Here is a 17,727-nt window from a genome sequence, read left to right as displayed (position 1 = left end):
GGGACCGGCAGCGACCCCGGCCCCCAGGGGTGGCCTTGCGGCTGCTCCGCACCGTCCGGGGTCTCCCTGAGCTTCCTCCCGGCTGTGCGCGCCGGAGTTCACCCGGCAACCCCGCCGCTGGCTCAGTATTCATCTTGGGAGTTTCGGGGTGAGACGAAGAGCGCGGGAGGAGGGGGATGGGAGGAGATGCAGAAACACCATCTGTGCCAATTTTTTCTTGTTTCTTAAAAGTAGCTTTTTCAATGTAAATACTTTTAAAGCAAAAAAAAAAAAAAAAAAATCCCAGCTCAAGGCGTCAGTTTCAGAAAGTTTCACGGAGGAGCGGCGTGGGGGCTGGGCGCGGGACTGGAGGCGTTGTAGGTGGAGCTGGGGCTCCGTCCTGCCGCCAGCCTGCTTGGACCCTCGGTCCCGCAGACCACCCCGCCCCCCGCCCCGACCTTCCCCGGCTCCCCCTTCACGTGCGCGCGCACTTTGACCCAGGCGCTCACAGAAACCGCCCCCCGCCCATCCCCGCCTCCCCATCCCGGGCTCGGGACTGTCCTGGGTCACCGGGATGAGGAAGTGCGGCGGCTCGGCTCCCCCGATTCCTGGTCCCCGGGCTCCCGCCTCAGCTCTCCTTTCTCTGTTTCTCCCACCCCCCACCCACTGTTCTGCTCAAGGCGTCACCGGCATTGGGAGGTGGAGACCAGCTAACCTCGCGCTCCCGGCATCGTCCTCACCTAGCGAGCAACACGCGAGCGGGGGGTGCGTGGGTGGCTGGGGGCAGGGACTGCGAGGGGGCGCCTGGCCCGGAATGAGGGGGGCGGGGGGCCTCTGTGCCAAACGCCAAGACCCCCGCCTCTCCCAGCCTGGGTGCCGGCCACCGCCATCCCTCTTTCGTCTCTCTCGGCTCGGCCACCTCGCTCTCCTCCGCTTCCCAGCCCTGAGCGCCTTGGGGGGGGGGGGGGGTGGTGGTGATGAGGTTTGGCTCGAACTTGGGGAAGCGGAGGAGGGGGTGTTCTGGGCGGGGGGGCGGCCTCCAGCCACCTCCGCCCCGCGGTAGGAGCTGCTGCTGGAGTGATGGCGCTGCAGGCCGCCTCTCCTTCCCCGGTCTCCCCGCCCTCCCCCACCTTGCGCTTTTCCATGGCGCCTCCTGGGGGGACCCCCACAGCAGACCGGCGGGGATCGGAGGGGTGGGGGAGACGATTTTGCGGGTTTGAGGAGCGCGCGAGGGAGCAAGGAGGTGCTGGAAGTGGCTTAGGGAGGAGCCAGGTGTGCTGAAGCGCCCGTGGTGGGCATGAGACCAGCCCAACCTGGTCCAAAGCCCCCGGGCCCTGCCTCGCTCCGTATCCCCCGCCTCCACACCGACGGTCGCCGGGAGAAGTTAGATGGGCGGCTGCAGGGTCAGCTGTCATAGCTTGCGTGCGTGCGCGCGCGCGCGGGCGCGCGCGGCAGCAAGTGCGGGCCTCGCCGCCTCTCCCGCCTCCCTGGGGACCCCGCCGGGCTCCACATCTCCGCTCTTCTCACCACCTCGGGTCCCCCACCCCAGGCCTGTGCTCATCCCGGGCGTCGGCACAGACCCTCTTTCCTTCTTCATTCCCCTCCAGCACCCCCGCTGGCGGAGGTTCTTTCTCTCCACCCTTCCCCCTAGGGTCACTATGGGGACGCGAGGGAGAGATTTGTGTTTAATTCTTGCCGCTATTCAGAGGGAAGAAAAAAATAAAGGGACCAAAGGCAACCCGAAAGCAATTTACTTCAAGCCTTTATTATTGTAGTGTAAAAGAAGTTTATATACAGGGAACGTTTCCAGCAAAACACTCACTAAATAGACTTCACATCAGGTCCCCCCCCCCACTTCCGGCCCCGCAGTCAGCAGCTCTGTCTGGGAGACCCCTCTTTCGGGGTTCCCAGGCTCGCCCCTCATCTTTATTCTCCGGACTCCGCCACTCGAACCCCGGGTCGCAGGAGCCCCGGCCCCTTCCCTCTGCCCGGGGCGCCGTGAACCCCGCCTCCTAATTGGTCTTTCTTCGTCCCTAAGCAGTCCCTCAACCTCCCTCTCCCACCCCGTTGATGTGGTTTCCTCATGGAAAGCCAGAGCACTTTCCCCTCTTGTCTTAGGTGCTGCTGCGAGCCTCCTGCAAATCAGAACCAGCTCGTGGTCGAGGCCAGTTAGAGACAGCTCGTCATCAGCAGTGGGGCTCGTGAGCACCCAAACTAAGAGGGGGAAATAACCCTGCCCACCCTTCCCCACCCCAAGCATCCTCCCCCAAGGCAGCAACAAGACACAGACACAAAAAGCAGCAGGGTATCCCTTCCCCGCGCGCGCGCGTGCGCGCGCGCGACAGGTGTGGGTGCCAGGCAACTAAGGCGAGCGGCTCGCGCTGCTGGAACCCAGCTGCGCCCAGGGCGCGCGGGCGCAGCCTAAGTCTCTTTGCGCTGGGCCAGCGCGCCTGCTTAAAGGCACGCTGGCTCTTCTCTTCTGGGGAGGGCATGTGAGAGCCGCGGCAGGGGGCCTCTGCGAGCACAAGTCCAGGGGCACACAGGCAAGGGCGGCGCTGCCTCCACCCTCAGAAGGGGATTTAGAACAAGCCAAGCAAGTACAGGCGAGGGACAGTCGAAAGCAGAGTCTCGGGAGGTGGAAGGGAGCCTTCAGGTGGCTTGGCTGAGAGGGCAGACTCAGACGGCGATGCATGGCTCAGCTCAGCTGTGTCACTGGGCCCACTCCAAGCCTGTCTGGGAGTTGTTTGCACGTGGGCTTCGAAGGCTTGAAGGCATGGCCCGCCAAGTTCAGTCACGTGTCCATCGGTTGTTTACACTCGACGGGGCTGCGGGCCGTGCAGCTGCTCATCATAGCGCTCCAGCCAGGTGCGCAGCTCGGAGACCTGGTAGCCGTCGGGGCCGCGGCCGCCCTGGTACATAATGGTGCCACTCTGGATGATGTAGAGGCGCTCGAAGTAGGCGCCGTAGGCCGAGCTGCTGGAGTTGGTCATCGTGTCGAGCACGAGAGCGCATTCCGGGGCCCCTTGCTGCAGTACGCGCGCGGCGCTGACCCGGTCCTCCAGGCTTCGGTGCTGCGGGATGCTGTAGGGAGAGTCTGTGGTGACCCAGCCGTCGGAAGGGTGCGCTTCCTCGATGTAGATGATGAGGAAGTCGACGTCGCGCTGATACTTGGTGACCAGGCGCTGGAAGGCGCTCATGCGCGCCATGAACGGTGGTCAGGTGCAGCTACCGAAGTTGAGCACCAGCGGGCGGTTTCCTCGGGCGTAGTCGAGGATGTGCTGGTTCTGGAAGCCGTCGGGCAGGACCACCTCAGAGTTAGGCGCCGGCCCGCCTTCATGCGCCTGCTTGAAGAAATCCAACTTCTGGCCGTGCCAGACGGCCCTCAGCGACGCCAAGGTGCACAGGCGGTTGTCATCGGACACGCAGACAGGAGGGTCGTCGGGGGGCACCTCTTCGCCGTCGCTGTTGAGCTCCACTTCGATTTCCGGCTGACCCCGGCGTCGACGGCCCAGTAAATGCTTGCGGATGCACAGGAAGTCTAGCAACCAGAGCATGAAGGCCGTGCCCAGGAAGCGCGGGAAGAGCACGAGGCACGAGGCCGTCTGGGCGCAGAGCCTCAGGGAGTGAAGCAGCAGGGAGCGCAGCATGGTGGCGGCGCCCCCCAGAGCCCCCCTACCTTCCCCCACCACCCACCGCGGGGCGGCCTGGCGAGGCATCTGGACTTCGGCTGTGCAGAGAGCTCAATTTATAGCCGAGGCATCAATTGGCGGGAGACTCCACCTCCGGCCGGGACCCGCCCCCTTGCAACTTGAGCCCGAAGGGATCACCCCGCGGCGCGGCCAGGGCCTTAGAAATCGCCGGCCGAGGGCGAGCACCAGCGGCTGGAAGGCGGGGCGGCCCGGCCCGGAGGCCAGAGGGGCGGGGCTGGGCCCCGAAGCCCGCTCGCCCGGACGGGCGATCAAGACCTCGGCGGCGGCGCGGGTCAGACAGCTGGACCAGGGACCCGGGAGTCCGCGGCGGAGGTCCTCCGGCTAGCGCAGGCACCAAGCTGGCCCCGATCCCGGCGTCCCGGCCCCGGCCCGCGCGCGCCCCTCGCCGCGCACCTGAGCGGAGATCCCCGGCGGACAGCCGCGCCGCGCCGGAGCTCCGGTTCGCTTCCCGCGCGCCGCCGCCAACGCCGCCCCCGCCGCTGCTGCTCGTGCGGGGCCGCTGCCCAGGTGCCGCCGGAGCCTGGGTCGGCGGCCGCCGCTTTGCTGGTCCCGGCTCCCGCCCCGCCGGGGACGCCGGCCCGCAAGGAGGCAACTTTGGGCCCCCGCCGCTTGCCGCGTTCGCCCGCGGGCGCCGCTCGCCTCCCGGAGCCCGCCCGCCTCCCGCGCGCGCTCACACTCGCGCCTCGCACACGGCCGCCCCCCGCACCGCCCCGCCACGCACACCGCGTTCGGCGCCCCCCGCCGTCGCCCGAGGCCGCCGCGCGCCGCGCGGGCCGCGCCCGCCCCGTCCCATAGCGCCCCAGCTCTGCGCCGCAGCTCTCGGGTCAGCGGCCTCCGGGTCCCGGCGGGGAGGTGCGGAGGGCAGGGCTAGCGGGCGGGTTGGCGACCGGCGTCAGAAACGCGGAGGCCCGGGGAAGGCAGCGCCGTCCTTGCGCCCCAGCAGAGCTGGGAGCGCTCTGGGCGCTGGGCGCGGCGGGCGCGGGGCGGCGGGCGCGGGGCGGCGGCGGCCCCGGGCGGCTCTCCCACTAGGGGTAGCTGTTGCCTGAACGCCGGAGCGCTCCCCTCTCGCCGCTCGCCTCGGCCGGCGCAGCCCCGGCCGCTGGGCGCACCCGTCCCGTGCGTCCCCGGACGTCGCTCTCTGCCCCGGGAACGTCGGGACTGGAGCGCCCGCGCTGAGCCACCTTCACCGACCCAGAGCGCTGCGGCTCGACTCACCGCGGAGGCGCTGGGACGCGGGGAAGTGCGTACTCTCAACGGGGAATGTGTGTGGAGGCTTTTAGGGGTGCGGGGTAACTCCCCAACTCCATGGGGGCCCTGGTCGGCTCTGCCGCCGCGTCCGAGATCCTCTGATGACTCGCTGCGCGCGGCGCGGGGCCGGCGACTTGGGGCGGCGGGGCGCGGAGTACCTTGACCTGGGGGGTCCCCGAAGCTGGGAGCCAGGTCGCCTCGTCTCGGGCCTCCTTGACCCCCGGGGCGAGGCCTGAACCGGGTCGGGAGCGATCTTGACGCCGGGGGAGTCCAGCCCGCCTGGGACGCTCTCGCGGTCGCGGGGACTCGTCTGGGGCGGCGGTGGCTGAGCCCGAGTCCGGCGCCGCCACCGCCGGCGTCCCGTGCGCTCGCTACCCGCCCGGGGACCGGCCGCCTAACTTCTTCCCGGGACGGACACAGCGCTCGCATCCTGGGCAGAGGTGGAAGCTCGCTGATCCGGATCCGGCGAGGGCACCGCTCTCGGCGGCGGCGGCGGCGGCGGCGAGGGAACAAGTCTCTGGGAGTCAACCTAGGGCACCGAGCCCCAACCCAGGACCCGGCGGGCCCCAGCGGGCGCGGAGAGAGATGCGCGTCTCGGGCAGAGGTCCTCTTCTCCGGTTTTCGCGACCCTGGCGGGACCCTCTGCCCTGCAAACTCCCACCTGGGACCGCGGCTCCGGCAGGTCGAGACCCGGAGTGGAAGGCAGGCCAGGGCCCTGAAGGTAGACCTTTTTCTCTTTCTCCCAGCCAGGCGATGCCGCCGGGGGCGGCCGCGTTGGGTGCTGCAGAGCCCGGGAACTTCCCACCCAGAGGAAAGGCCGCCTCATCCCGGTCCCCGCTGTTCGCGCCGCCGGCACTGCCCATCAGCACCGTGGGTAGGGGTCTTTAGGTGAGTTAGGGGATTCTTCCTGATCCCAAAACCTGGATTGGGGGCGTCCCCCTTGCATGCTCCCCCACCCCCCGCAGAGCATCTCTGAGCTGGCGAATCCGTGGTTCCTTGACTTATTTTTTGCTGGGCCGCGGAGTCGGGGTCGTGGCTGGCGGGGAGAAGAGAAGAGAAGCGTTCTACTTGGCTAGTCTCTGAAGGACATTCTGGGGCCCTGAGTTTGCCCGCTCCTGGGCAGGGGTCATGGGAGTCCCAACTTTTGTTGGACAGACTCTCCAGCCCTGATTCCTTAATTTCTGGGAAGTGGCAGTCTCAGACCTGTGCCCTGTCCCCACCGCACATACACAGGAACCGGGCCAGGGCCATGGGGCTGTCCTCCCTACCCCCTTCCCACATTTAGCCTCAGAAAATAAAAAAGCCGACGCTGCCGCCCCAGGCCACAGGGACATCGCCTGGCTGGGAGGGCCTTTGGCGCCGCCTGGGATGAGGTGGTGGTGGCAGGGGTGTGGGGAAGGAGTGGCCTGGAGCACAGGTAAGCCTGGTCCCTCCGGAGCCTCTGCGGGCAGCCCAGGGAGACCACTGGCCCATAGGCCCTCTGGCCCCAGGGAGGCTCGGGTGAGCTGTGCTTGGCCTCAGGACTGTCGGCGTCCTGGCGGATCTGCTCCTGTTCCTCGGGCCAGCCGGCTCCACCCCGCGTTTTGGGATTCCGGGACATCAGACCATCCGGCTCCCACAGCCCCTTGTGCAGGTGAGGACAGTCCGAGCTCCAAGTGGCCTTTGGGACGCAGGCCCCATGCAGAGACTCTTGCTCCTCTGTCTCTGCCCGGCCCTCCCTCCCTCTCTTCCGCCTCCTAAACCCTTTTCCCTCCCAAGCAGCCCCTGCCCCTTTCCCCGCCTCCCCAGGCAGCTTCCTCCCAGCTGCCCACGTCTTGTCCTGACTTGCCCTCACCTGAGGCCAAGTCTTAGGGCAAGTCTTACCTGGGACCTGGAAGATCCAGGCCTCAGGCCCTGGGGGACCAGAGTTGGAGCCTGGGCTGTGCCCACGCCAGTGGGCTGGCTGGGCCAACCGCCTCCTTCCTGCCTGCCCTGCGGCAGCTCCAGCAGGGGGCGGGCCGGGGAAAGAAAGGGAAGGACAAGTTGGCCTGGGTCTCCTGGGTGTCCAGGAGCAACTTGGATGGGGGGAGGGGGTTGGGCAGGTGGCTGGGGCCCCTGGGTAGAGCAGGGAGGGCGTCGCTGCTCCCCAGAAACCTTGCTCCCCAGACCATCCTCTCTGGCCTCTCCCCCATACTGCCCTGTGTGGGTGTCGGGAGAGGGGCCTCCCGGCCTGTGTCTCCCTCCAGGTAACGAAGCTCCCAGATGCCAGACAGATGGATGCTGAGACTCCCCGTGGGGCGCTGAGGCGCCCCCCCGCAGGAGGGCCCCCCTGGGGCTTCGGTGGGGAGCAGGGGCAGCTAGCACACCTGGCCAAGCATGTCGAAGAGCAACAGGTATGTCCTGGCCGTGAGCTTGCCCAGAGGCCTCAGCGCTCCCTCTCCCCAGCCCCCTCCCCAGGCCTTCTGGGGCCCTGGGGGAATCCCAGCTGCTCTCTTGCCTCTGAGCCTCCGTGCATGCTGATCCCTCTGCCTCCTCCCTCCCCTGGGACCCGTGGGCCTTCTCCTTGGCCTGCACCTCCCCCTGGGTCCAGCCTGCCCCACCCCCACCGTCTCCCTCCTTGTGGCAGAGGCCCGGGCACCTCTCACCACTGTTCTCTTGTCAGCTGCTGCCCAGACCCTGCCTCTCCCAGGCCGGCCCAGCCAGGATCCTCCGCAGCGACGATCCTGCCCCCCACCCCGCTGCGTCCCCAAGGAATCCAATAAAGCTTTGTGAAACCACCTTCCCCAATGCAGTGTGGACTCATTGGAAACATCTAACTTCCAAACATTTCATCCTATCCTTCTGCACGATGGCGGACAGCCCTAAGCGAGGTAGGGTGTGTCCCCGGCCGGGCAGAGTGAGGTCTTCAAGGACCTGGGACTGAGGGGGGGCACACAGTCCCTGGGAGCTCCCCTTCGGGTAGAGCGTCTGGCGAATCCGCCCCCACTGCGTCCCCCTGGCCGCTGACCTCCTGGGAGTCCTTTCAGGGACCCGAGAGCCCCATCGGGGGGGCAGGGCTCACCCTTTGCTTTTGCTTCAAGGACCGTTTCTTCTTTCTGACTTGACCTCTTCCAACTCCGGCTCGGTTCGGCTCAACAGGGTGGATGCGCCGCTGGTGGGCGGTGGCTGCGGGCTCAGCGGTCTCCGGGCTTAGGGGTTTTAGAGGTGTCCTTGGCCCAGCAGGTCTCTGTCCATCTTCACAGGACATGCTCTGGCCGGGCACCCTCCCGGGAGCTGCCGGCGGGGCTCTGGGGTGGTTGGCCGCCTGGGAGCTCGGCCAGGAGAGCTTGTTGGGGCCTCCGGGCCTGCATGGAGCTGGTGTTGGCAGCATTCCTGAGCCGGGGGAGGTCTGAGGCTCCCAGCCAAAGAGAGGGGAAGGCCTGGAGGTGAGGCCCTGGCTACCTAGTGGGTGACCTGGGCGTGTCCCGCCCTCCCTCCGGCCTCATCATACATTGCATGGGGATTGGGTGGCTGCTTTCCACGCCTTTCCTGTGCTACGCCTCCACGATCCCAGAAGATTCAAGGAGGGCCTATAGGTCCTTCCCTGGATGCTGCTCTGGGGCTGGGGTCTCAGTATGCTCTGGGGCTGTCGAGAGCCCCCTGCTTGATGGAACCTGCTCCCGGCCTGTCTTTCTCCTGCCCCTTTCTGGCCCCAGCTCTGGGGCCTTGTATGTGGGCCCAGTCCTACCTCTCAGACCCAGCCTGGCTCTGACTTGCTCCTGCCCTGAGCGCAGACACAACTAAGCATTCTGCAAGCCTCCTGGTGCCAGACTGGGCCCCTGCAGAGGGTGGGTGACTCCTTTCCCGAGGCCTGTATGGGAGGCTGCCCGTGGGCGCGGCCTGCCTGGGGCTGGAGGGATGTCGGATGCTCCGTCATTCATATGGAAGGCAAACTCTGCTCTGAGCCCTCCAGCGGGCTGGAGAGCCATCTTTGGGCCAGTCTGTCCTGTCCATCTCTTACTCTCTCTGGAAGAAGGTAGGGCACAGTCAGCCAGTGGACTGGCACCCTAAATCGCTTTCTTCTACGACTCTTTCCTCGACCGAGAGGTGTGCCTGATGCCGTGACTGTGTTGTAGTTGCCCTGTTCTTTATGCCAGGCAATGGCCACTCTATACGAGGGCACGTGTGGGTGTATCTATTTATACCCAGCCTTGTTCTGAAGTGCTCTTCAAGCCTCTTGCAGGAAGCCGTGGAATAGCAGGGGGCGCCACAGAGGAGAAGAAAAAGTGGAACCGAGAGGAAGGACCTGTTCCCCCCTGGGGACCCAGGGCCACCCCAGCAGCCTCCACGTGGGCCACAGACCCATTGTGCCTCCAGTATCCTGGTAGTTAGACCTGATGGCTGTGATTCCCAATGTCCAGAGGACAAAATGACTGTCCAGCTGCCCGAGATGGGCAGCTGTGGGTGTGCCTGCACTGGACACATGCCAGTGGGACCGTCTCTGAGGCCAGTCAGCCTCCGTCTCTGAACCTGGGGTCACCACGGTGCAGAAACCCAGGGCTCTGTACAGAGTAAATGCCACTACGCTCATGGCTGCCAGTGTGTAGGAGCTCAGCAGAGAGGGACCCTCGCCTGGCATTGCTGAGGCTGAGAGATGGCCAATAAAGCGGTGAGGGCCTCAGCTCTGCTGTCTGGTGAGGGTGCCCTCCTGAACTGCATTGACCCCTTACCCCACCCCCAAACCCTTGTCCACCCTAGGCTCCCAGTGGGCTCCCAGTGAATCAGGCTTGGTGTTTACCTTTCAGGAGCCCCCGAGCCTGGCCAGGCCCCTGGAAAGAGTAGGCGTGCTCCAGGGAAAGGCCCCTAGTCTTCAGTGAGATCTTTTGGAGCTGGTGGGAGACAGGAAGGCTCAGGGAAAGGAGGGTCTATGCAACTCTGTGTGTCCCAGCAGCCTCCGTGTGTGCCACTCTACTACGGTCAAGCTGTGTGATCTTGGGCAAGTCACTTGAATTCTCCGTGCCTCCATCTTGTCATCTGTGAAATGGGCAGATCATTCAACCCCACCATGTAAGGAGGTTGTTATTGTTGTTCAGTTGCTCAGTTGTGCCCAACTCTTTGCAGCTCCATGGACTGCAGCACACCAGGATTTCCTGTTCTTCACTATCTCCCAGAGTTTGCTGAAACTCATGTCCATTGAGTCAGTGATGCCATCCAACCATCTCATTCTCTGTCGTCCCCTTCTCCTCCTGCCCTCAATCTTTGCCAGCATCAGGGTCTTTTCCAATGAGTCAGTTCTTCACATCAGATGGCCAGAGAATTGGAGCTTTAGCTTCAGCACCAGATCTTCCAATGGATATTCAGTGTTTATTTCCTTTATGATGGACTGGTTTGATCTCCCTGTTGTCCAAGGGACTCTCATGAGTCTTCTCCAACACCACAATTCAAAAGCATCAATTCTTCTGCACTCTGCCTTCTTTATGGTCCAACTCTCACATCTGTACATGACTACTGGAAAAACTATAGCTTTGACTATATGCAACTTTTATTACCCCCATTTTATAGATGAGAAAACTGAGGCTCAGAGAAATGATTTGCCTAAAGACACAGAACTAGTGTCTGATTCCAGAACTCACCCTCACTAGTTAATGAGAGATGCTCAGTGATTAATGGGGTGACACTGGGGGCAGAATGGGGCGTGGGGAGGCTGGGAGAAGGGCTTGGAGGTAACCTGGCTACTCAGAGGGATGGGAATTCTGGAGAAGGGGAGTCTGCCTCGTTCTTTGGGAACACGCCGAGTTGGAGGTGTCTGCAGGTCTCAGGAGAAGATTCGTGCACTAGGCCGGGATGGGGGGCCGCAGAGGGCTGGGCCTCGGCATTGTGGGCATAATAAAGCTTTGCTTTTGGAATTTCACACTGCTGGGGAAGATGGTTGCTGACAAGCCACGGTCTCGAAGCCAGCTAACCCTGCATCGAGAGGGCTGGGTGCTGGGATGCTGGCCCCTGGCCAGTGAAAACGCTTCTCTGAGGACGGCGTCGCCAGGGCCCTCGGGTGGTAGCAGGTGTGGATGCCCATAGCCAAGGCTGTCCCCGTAAGGACCGAGCCCTTCCATCCCACGGGTCGCTTGACCTTTGGGATCTCTGGGATCTCACACACTTGATTCAAATCCTGGCTCCACTTCCTGTAGGCTGTGTGGCACTGGGCACATTCCTGGCCCTCTCTGAGCTCATCTGTGAATGAGGGTGCTGGTACTCTCTGCTTGGGGGTTGATGGAGAGCCCGGGAGGCGTGAATGAGGCGTGCCTGGCACACAGGGGCCGGACAAGCAGCGGCTTTTTGAATGCGGCTGCTTTTCCCCGGCTGGCGTCTGACGGCTCTGATGGAGGGGGTTGGCAGCAGCTCAGCACCAAGGGGGTGAAGTTCACGGGCACCGTGGGGTCACAGGTTTCTGTGGGGTGGTGGTGGTGATGGCCAGGAAAGGGGGGCAAGGTATGTCCCCTGCTTCAGAAGGACCCCCAACCCCATCCCCACGCTCCCTTCTGCCCAAGGACCCGCCCAGCAGGTCAGCTGAGAGGCAAATGGTGGGGTTGTCAACGTCACAGAAGGGGGTCATTAATACACATCCTTGTACCCATCACCTCCACCAAGGGGTATGCAGAAGCTTCTCGAAAGAGGCAAGGCAGAAGGGAGGGTGGAGGTGAGGCTGGGGTCCCTCAGAATTAGGGGCCAAACCTTGCCTCCCTTCCCTGCCTGGGGGTGGTTCCTGGTAGGGCGGGGGACTTTATCCAGGACAGGAGCCTGTTACCGTGAAGCAGTTCAAACACGCGAGGGTACAGGGAGGACTGCAAAGTCTGTTCTATTTCTGAGGAGCGGAGTATCCACCGCCTTTGCTGCTCCTCTGTAGACAGGATAGGGACGTGCGGGTGCTGGGGAACTCTCATCAAGTCCCTACTGTGCGCCAGGCCCGAAGCGAAGTGTGTCTTCACGTGTTAGTCCTGGGGTGGGAAGCTCTGTGCTCAGCCGTGGTGAGGAGGTGGCAGGGAGGGGGGATCCTGCCAAGGCTGTGCAGGGTGGCGCGCCCATCCATTCGTCCGTGTATTCATTCAGCACCTGCCGCACTCAGCTGCTCTGAGGACCGCCCCAGACTTGCCTTGGAGGGGCTCTGGTCTGTGGATGGGAGCTGGAATTCCAGGTCGGCTTGGAGGTTGGCCCAGGGCTGGCTGGAAGTCTCGACAAGCCTGGGTAAACCTGGTCCTTACCCTGTGGCCAGTGGGCCAAGATGCAGAGGCTGATGACAGAGGAAGAGAGCCCAACCCAGAGGGACCTAGCTTTCTCCGGCCCGTCTGGGACCCGCAGTGAAACGGCTCTGCTGGAGTTTCAGGGTGACTTGCTTAGGGATGTAAGGGCTGTGGTGGGGCTGGCTGTGGACTGGCCGGTACAGGCAGAGTCATCACGTGACCGCCCTGCGGGGAGACTCCCCTGGTGGGGGAGTGGGGTCCTTGAACATCCTCTCCCTGAAGTCCCTTGGTGTCCCTGGCCAAGGCTGCTTCCTGTCCTGAAGGCTCAGAACTGAGGCTGAGATCTCCTGGGTGCTGTGGGCCCCAGGCAGGGCTAGGCCGTGGACAGCCTGGTCTTGCCAGGACCCTTCCGGGCTTCAGGCTGGGTGGCCCACGAGTCCACGATTTGGGATGTGCGTTCTTGGAGCTCAAGGAACTTCTCCCCAAGACCCCAGGCCTACCACCGGAGTGGGTCAGCATGCAAGGCCTCCACCAGACAGAAGGAGCCCCCGGGGAGGGCCTGGGAGCCCTGGGGAGAGGGTGGGTCAGCCGCCGGAAGGTGTGGTCAGAGCCTGCAGAGACAAGGGTGGGGAAGGCGAGGCCAGATCCTCATTCTAGAGTGGATGTGGAAAGCGGCTGCTTGGCAAGCCTTTGGTAGGTGTAGTCAGTGTGCTGGGGCAGAGGGCCACGACCTCCCCCTCCCCTCCTCCAGTCTCCCCTCCTATCACCTCCACTCCTGCGCCCCCTCCCTCTCCCCCACCTCGCTCAGCCAGCAACCCCATGTGCCCATGACCCTGGGGGCTGGCTCCGTGGGTCAGCGGATGCTCACAGCCCTTTAGAGCAAGCACTTCCGTGACCTCCACAGGCCCCGCTGGCAGATGCTGATGGTAAGACCTACCCTCCCCAGATGATGCTCCTGCCCTGAGCCGGGCAGGTGGGCTCAGGAGCCACCCTGCTCTCGGGACCAGAAGGGCTGCAGCCCCAGCTGGGGGGTAGCAGCTGAGCGTCTCCAGAAGTCAGGGTGCAGGTGTGGGCGTGTCCAGGGCAGCCCCACTGCCCACTGTCCCAGGATGGATAGGTCACCTCCCCAGACCCCTTGCAGGGCATCCCCCCACCCTGGCTGGGGTCAGGCCCTCCTGATGGACTGCCCTCCCCGGCTGGTGGTGGCCCCAGAGGGATTCTCGGGGTACCTCTGTCCTCAAGAAGGGCTCTCTGGAGAGGAAAAAAGAACACATTTCAACACCTCCAGATTCTGAAAATGGATTTCTCCCAGGGAAACAGACTCAGAGCACGCTCCCTTCCCGGAGAGAGAAAGAGCTAGGAAAACAGTGGGGGTGCTGGGGGGAGGGGAGGAAGGCCCCAGCCAGGCCAGGATCGTGGGAACAGGACGAGGAGTTGGAGGGAGCTGGCTGCAGACCCTGCTGGCTGGCGATCACGGGCAGTGCCCCCCGGGCAGGCGACTTGCTCTCTCTGGCCTCAGTTTGTCTTCCTGGTCAGTGGGTCCCTCTCTCTGCCTCACGAGTGATGCTTGGAGGCTAGGTTGCAGGTAAAGCAGGATGAAAAGCCTTCCTGAATCCAAGAAGATAGCATCAGAGCATTTCTGAAGGTCATCCTATTGGACCCAGGATGGTTCAAGTGTGCCGAGGGCTCCAGGCATGACTGCTGTGTGGCCTTGGGGAAGTGGTCAGCTCTCTCTGGGCTCCAGCTTCCTCTTCTGGTAAATGGGAGCAAGATCTCTACCTCGCTGCTTCCTGGGAGGGTCAGCTGGGACAAGGATGTACTGCCAGGCACAGCTAGAGCTGCCAGGGTGCTCTGAGTGGCTGGGGGCATCTGTGGGGGCACTGCCAAGCTTTGGCTTATCCGCCCTTCCCTCGCTTGTCCCTTCCAGGGCAAGTCCCCTCCCCCCTCCCATTCCCTTGCTTTGGCTGGCACAGCTGTGGGACTGCCTCCTCCAGGAAGTCTTCCCAAATGCCTGAAGGGTATCCTGACTTTGGCAGGTCTGTGCCATGCTCTCTCTCTCTGGGGACCGTGTGTAGCTGCCTTCTGTTAGGCTTTGACACCTCCGATCTCACTCCTCCTCTCCATCCTCCAGAGCCAGGTTTGAAAATCTGCTCTCTGCCCAGGATGCTGTCCCACTTGCAAATGTCCACAGCTTCCAAGTAACATCCAAACCACTCAACCTGGCCTTGGAGGCTTCCAGTGGGCTCTCTCTTTCCCTCTTCTGGTCCAGTGCCTGCCCCTGTCCAACACTGACCCAGTGATCCCGCCACTCAAGTGTCACGGCCGCGACTCCACAAATGCCAGGCCCGTGAGCACTGATGGAGACCACCGGCCTTTGCACGAGGCGCCATCTGCATCTGAGCATGAACTCCTGTCTCCGGCTTTGAGTTTTTGCTCTTCACAACAAAGCCCAGTTTCTGCACAGGTGCTCCATCTACTATCTGCTACCACCTCTCCTGGAACTCCTTCCGGCTGCTCTTCCAGTCGTCCCTCAAGCCTTGGTCCAGACATTGACCCCTCAGATTCTTCCTCATATCACCTCTCTCCTCTCCTGAAGTCTGCACTGCCTTTTACTTGTGACTTTTGGTTCACCGTGACCCTGGAGGGAGGGGGGATGGTGTTCTAGGCAGAGATTGTTAGTCGTTCCCCACTACCCACCCTCCACGCTTTCAAAAGCAAAAGAAACCTCAAATTTGAACTGGGTACCTGGCTATTCTTTCAAGTTCTCAGCCTCCCTCGTAGCTATATGTATCTATTTAACCAATGACGCATATGAAATCAAGATCTGTGAAACCTCTAGGACTTTCCCCCACTAGGAAGAGAGGTGGCTTCCCCTTCTTCTTTCTGCTCCCACTGCTGGATGACAGATGCGATGGCGGGAGCCACAGCAGCCATCTTGACTGGACATGATGGAAGCTTGGTTTTGAGGCTCACAGAGCAACGGGGCGGAAAGGGCCTGGGTGACCACAACATGACTCTAGAATGCTGAAGCTCAGACTGTTACAAGAGAGGGAGAAAAAAGAAAAATAACCTTCTCTCTTGTTTGGCTTCTGCACATGCTAAGTCGCTTCAGTTGTGTCCGACTCTTTGCAGCCCTGTGGACTGTAGCCTGCCAGGCTCCTCTGTCCATGGGATTCTCCAGGCAAGAATACTGGAGTGGGCTGCCAAGGCCTCCTCCAGAGGATCTTCCCAACACAGAGACTGAACCCATGTCTCTTATGTCTCCTGCACTGGTAGACGGGTTCTTAACTAGCGCCGCCTGGAAGCCCTCTATTTGGTTTAATCCAGTGGTCTTTTTGGGCATTTATTACAGCAAATATGTATCCTAACAAGTAGAGACACAGATAGGAAAGTTCATCAACTGTTTGCAAGATGACTACGTGATTACCAGCCGGAGGCCAGTGGGCCTCAGCTTGGAGGCTGCCTTTCAGAGCACGTGGCGCTCTGCAGTCCTAGAGGGCTGTGTCCACAGCTTTGCATGCTGGCCGTGTCCCGTTGTAATTGCGGCTCCTTGGACAAGTCTGCATAACAGCCCAGCGGCTCAGATGCCTCTTCTGTGACTGGCGGCTGAGACGAGGTGATGCACGGAAAGCACCCAGTTTCAAAGGCACTCATTTGTGTTGACCCCTCTCCTGGGCTGAGCCAACCCACTTTAGTGAGAGCTGAGGGGTCACCCCTCCTCTCGCCTGCCCTGTCCCCTGCCCTCCCCGTTTCCTCTTCAAAGGGACGACCCTCCTCTCCCCTGCACTCCACCCGTCCCTCTCCCGCCCCCCGCCCCCCCAGCATTTTCCTGGGATAGCTGGTGGATTTAATGAGCCCACATGAAACGCCCAGCTTGTAACAATGAATATTTTCCACCAGGACTTCTCTTGCACTTAAATTAATGATCTCGAAATCTCTGGAAAGGGCTGCAGAGGAGAAAGGGGAGAATCTTTTCCAGAAGCTGCTTTTAATATTGCGGAGTTACAGGCCCCCAAGGCTGTCCCCACAGGGAGCCGTCCTGACTCGACCCTTCGGAGGAGGAGGCTCTTTGGAGGCTTCTGCCCACTCCTCACTGGTGGTGCGGTGCCCTTCAGGCCACACCTACCCCCTGGGCAACCTCCAGGTATGACCAAAGGGTCTTTGAAATGCTGACCAGCAAAGTCAGGGAGAGGCGTCCCTCAGCCCCGTCTCCATCTCTGGGACCTTGGACTCCAGGACCCACCAGCCTGGAAGGGACTGGAGGAGGCGCCAAGTGGGGTGCTTCATGCTGCCCATCGGAGGTGCTGAGGGTTGGAGGGGTGCTGCCAAGGGGAGTCTGGCCCCACATCCACCTGGACAGCCCTGTTCACTTGTGGTGTGGGAACAGCGTTTCCCTTTCAGCTGCAAGAAGATACAGAGGATTTGAAAACAACAGTTGGAGAGGAGATGGTGCAAGTCCAAGCCACCCCCCCCCCTTTAAACCGGTTTAATTGTGGTAAAAGACACATGAAATTCACCACCCTGACTGTCTTCAAGCGTGCAGTTCTGCGGCTGTGAGTGCATTCGTAGGGTTAGGCCACCATCCGTCCCCGCGACGCGTCCATCTTGTAAAACTGAGACTGTCCCTGTGAAACACGCGCGCCCCTCCCCCAGCCCCTGGCAACCACCCCTGTACTTTCTGTCTTTATCAACCTCACGGGCGGAAGCAGAGAGCCTTTGTCCTTTGGTGACTGCTTTACTTCACTCAGCGTAATGGCCTCGTGGCCTGTGTCAGAGGCTCCCTCCTTCTTCAGACCGAATCTAATAGAATCATGCCACATTCTAGCAAATACCACTTGTTGTTCAGCTGTCGGCAGTCGCCAGGCAGCTTCCACATTTTGGCTGCTGTGGATGCTGCTGCTAGGAACACAGATGCATTGAAACATCTCCTTCGTATCTCAGTTTCTTCGGGTGCAATTGCTGTGTCAAATGGCAGTTCGGGGATTATTTTTTGAGGAAGTTCCATCCTGTTCTCCACCTTGGCTGCCCCACTTGGCATTCACACCGGTGGTACACGGGGGGCTCCTGTGTCTTCATGTCCTCCTCACACTTCTTCTTTTCCTTCTCTTTGCTGTTTGGTGGTGCTAGGGGCAAAGAACCCGCCTGGCAGGTGGACAGAAGAGACACAGGTTCGAGCCCTGGGTCGAGAAGATCAACCCACTCCAGTGTCCTTGCCTGGAGGACCCCATGGACAGAGGAGCCCAGCGGGCGGCAGTCTGTAGAGTAGCAAGGAGTCAGACACACTGAAGCGTCTGAGCATGCGCGATACTTTATTTCTGAGTAGCCGTCTTCACGGTGTCAGAGCCTCCCTTCTTACAGGGGTGACGGGAGATGCAGGCTGCGGGCTGGTTCCAAGGCTGCTTGTGGGTCCAGGGTGGGGACCTTCGGGGAGTGCAGCCTTCATGCTCCTCTGTCCAGCCAGGGGTCATCCTGGGGGAGGCCCTCGGCTCCGAGCTCCTGCAGCAGCGGCGAGTGTGTCCCCACGTGCCCCTCCCCCGCCGGCACCCACGTCTGGATGCTTTCCCGACAGCCCTGCTTTGTAAGGTGCAGGTGGGCTG

At 62.2% G+C, this 17,727-nt stretch overlaps 1 protein-coding gene across 1 annotated transcript; it reads right to left on the bottom strand.

Moving 5' to 3' along the window:
* Positions 1-2,789: 2,789 nt before the first annotated feature.
* Positions 2,790-3,626, bottom strand: DIO3 (iodothyronine deiodinase 3). The gene is given in 1 exon segment (NM_001122650.1): positions 2,790-3,626. A coding segment is annotated over 1 exon segment (837 nt).
* Positions 3,627-17,727: the final 14,101 nt, after the last annotated feature.

This window comes from Ovis aries, chromosome 18, assembly GCF_016772045.2.
Source record: "Ovis aries strain OAR_USU_Benz2616 breed Rambouillet chromosome 18, ARS-UI_Ramb_v3.0, whole genome shotgun sequence".
Taxonomy (NCBI): domain Eukaryota; kingdom Metazoa; phylum Chordata; class Mammalia; order Artiodactyla; family Bovidae; genus Ovis; species Ovis aries.
Note: the sequence above shows the minus strand (reverse complement) of the source record. Positions and strands in the feature narration are given on the sequence as shown.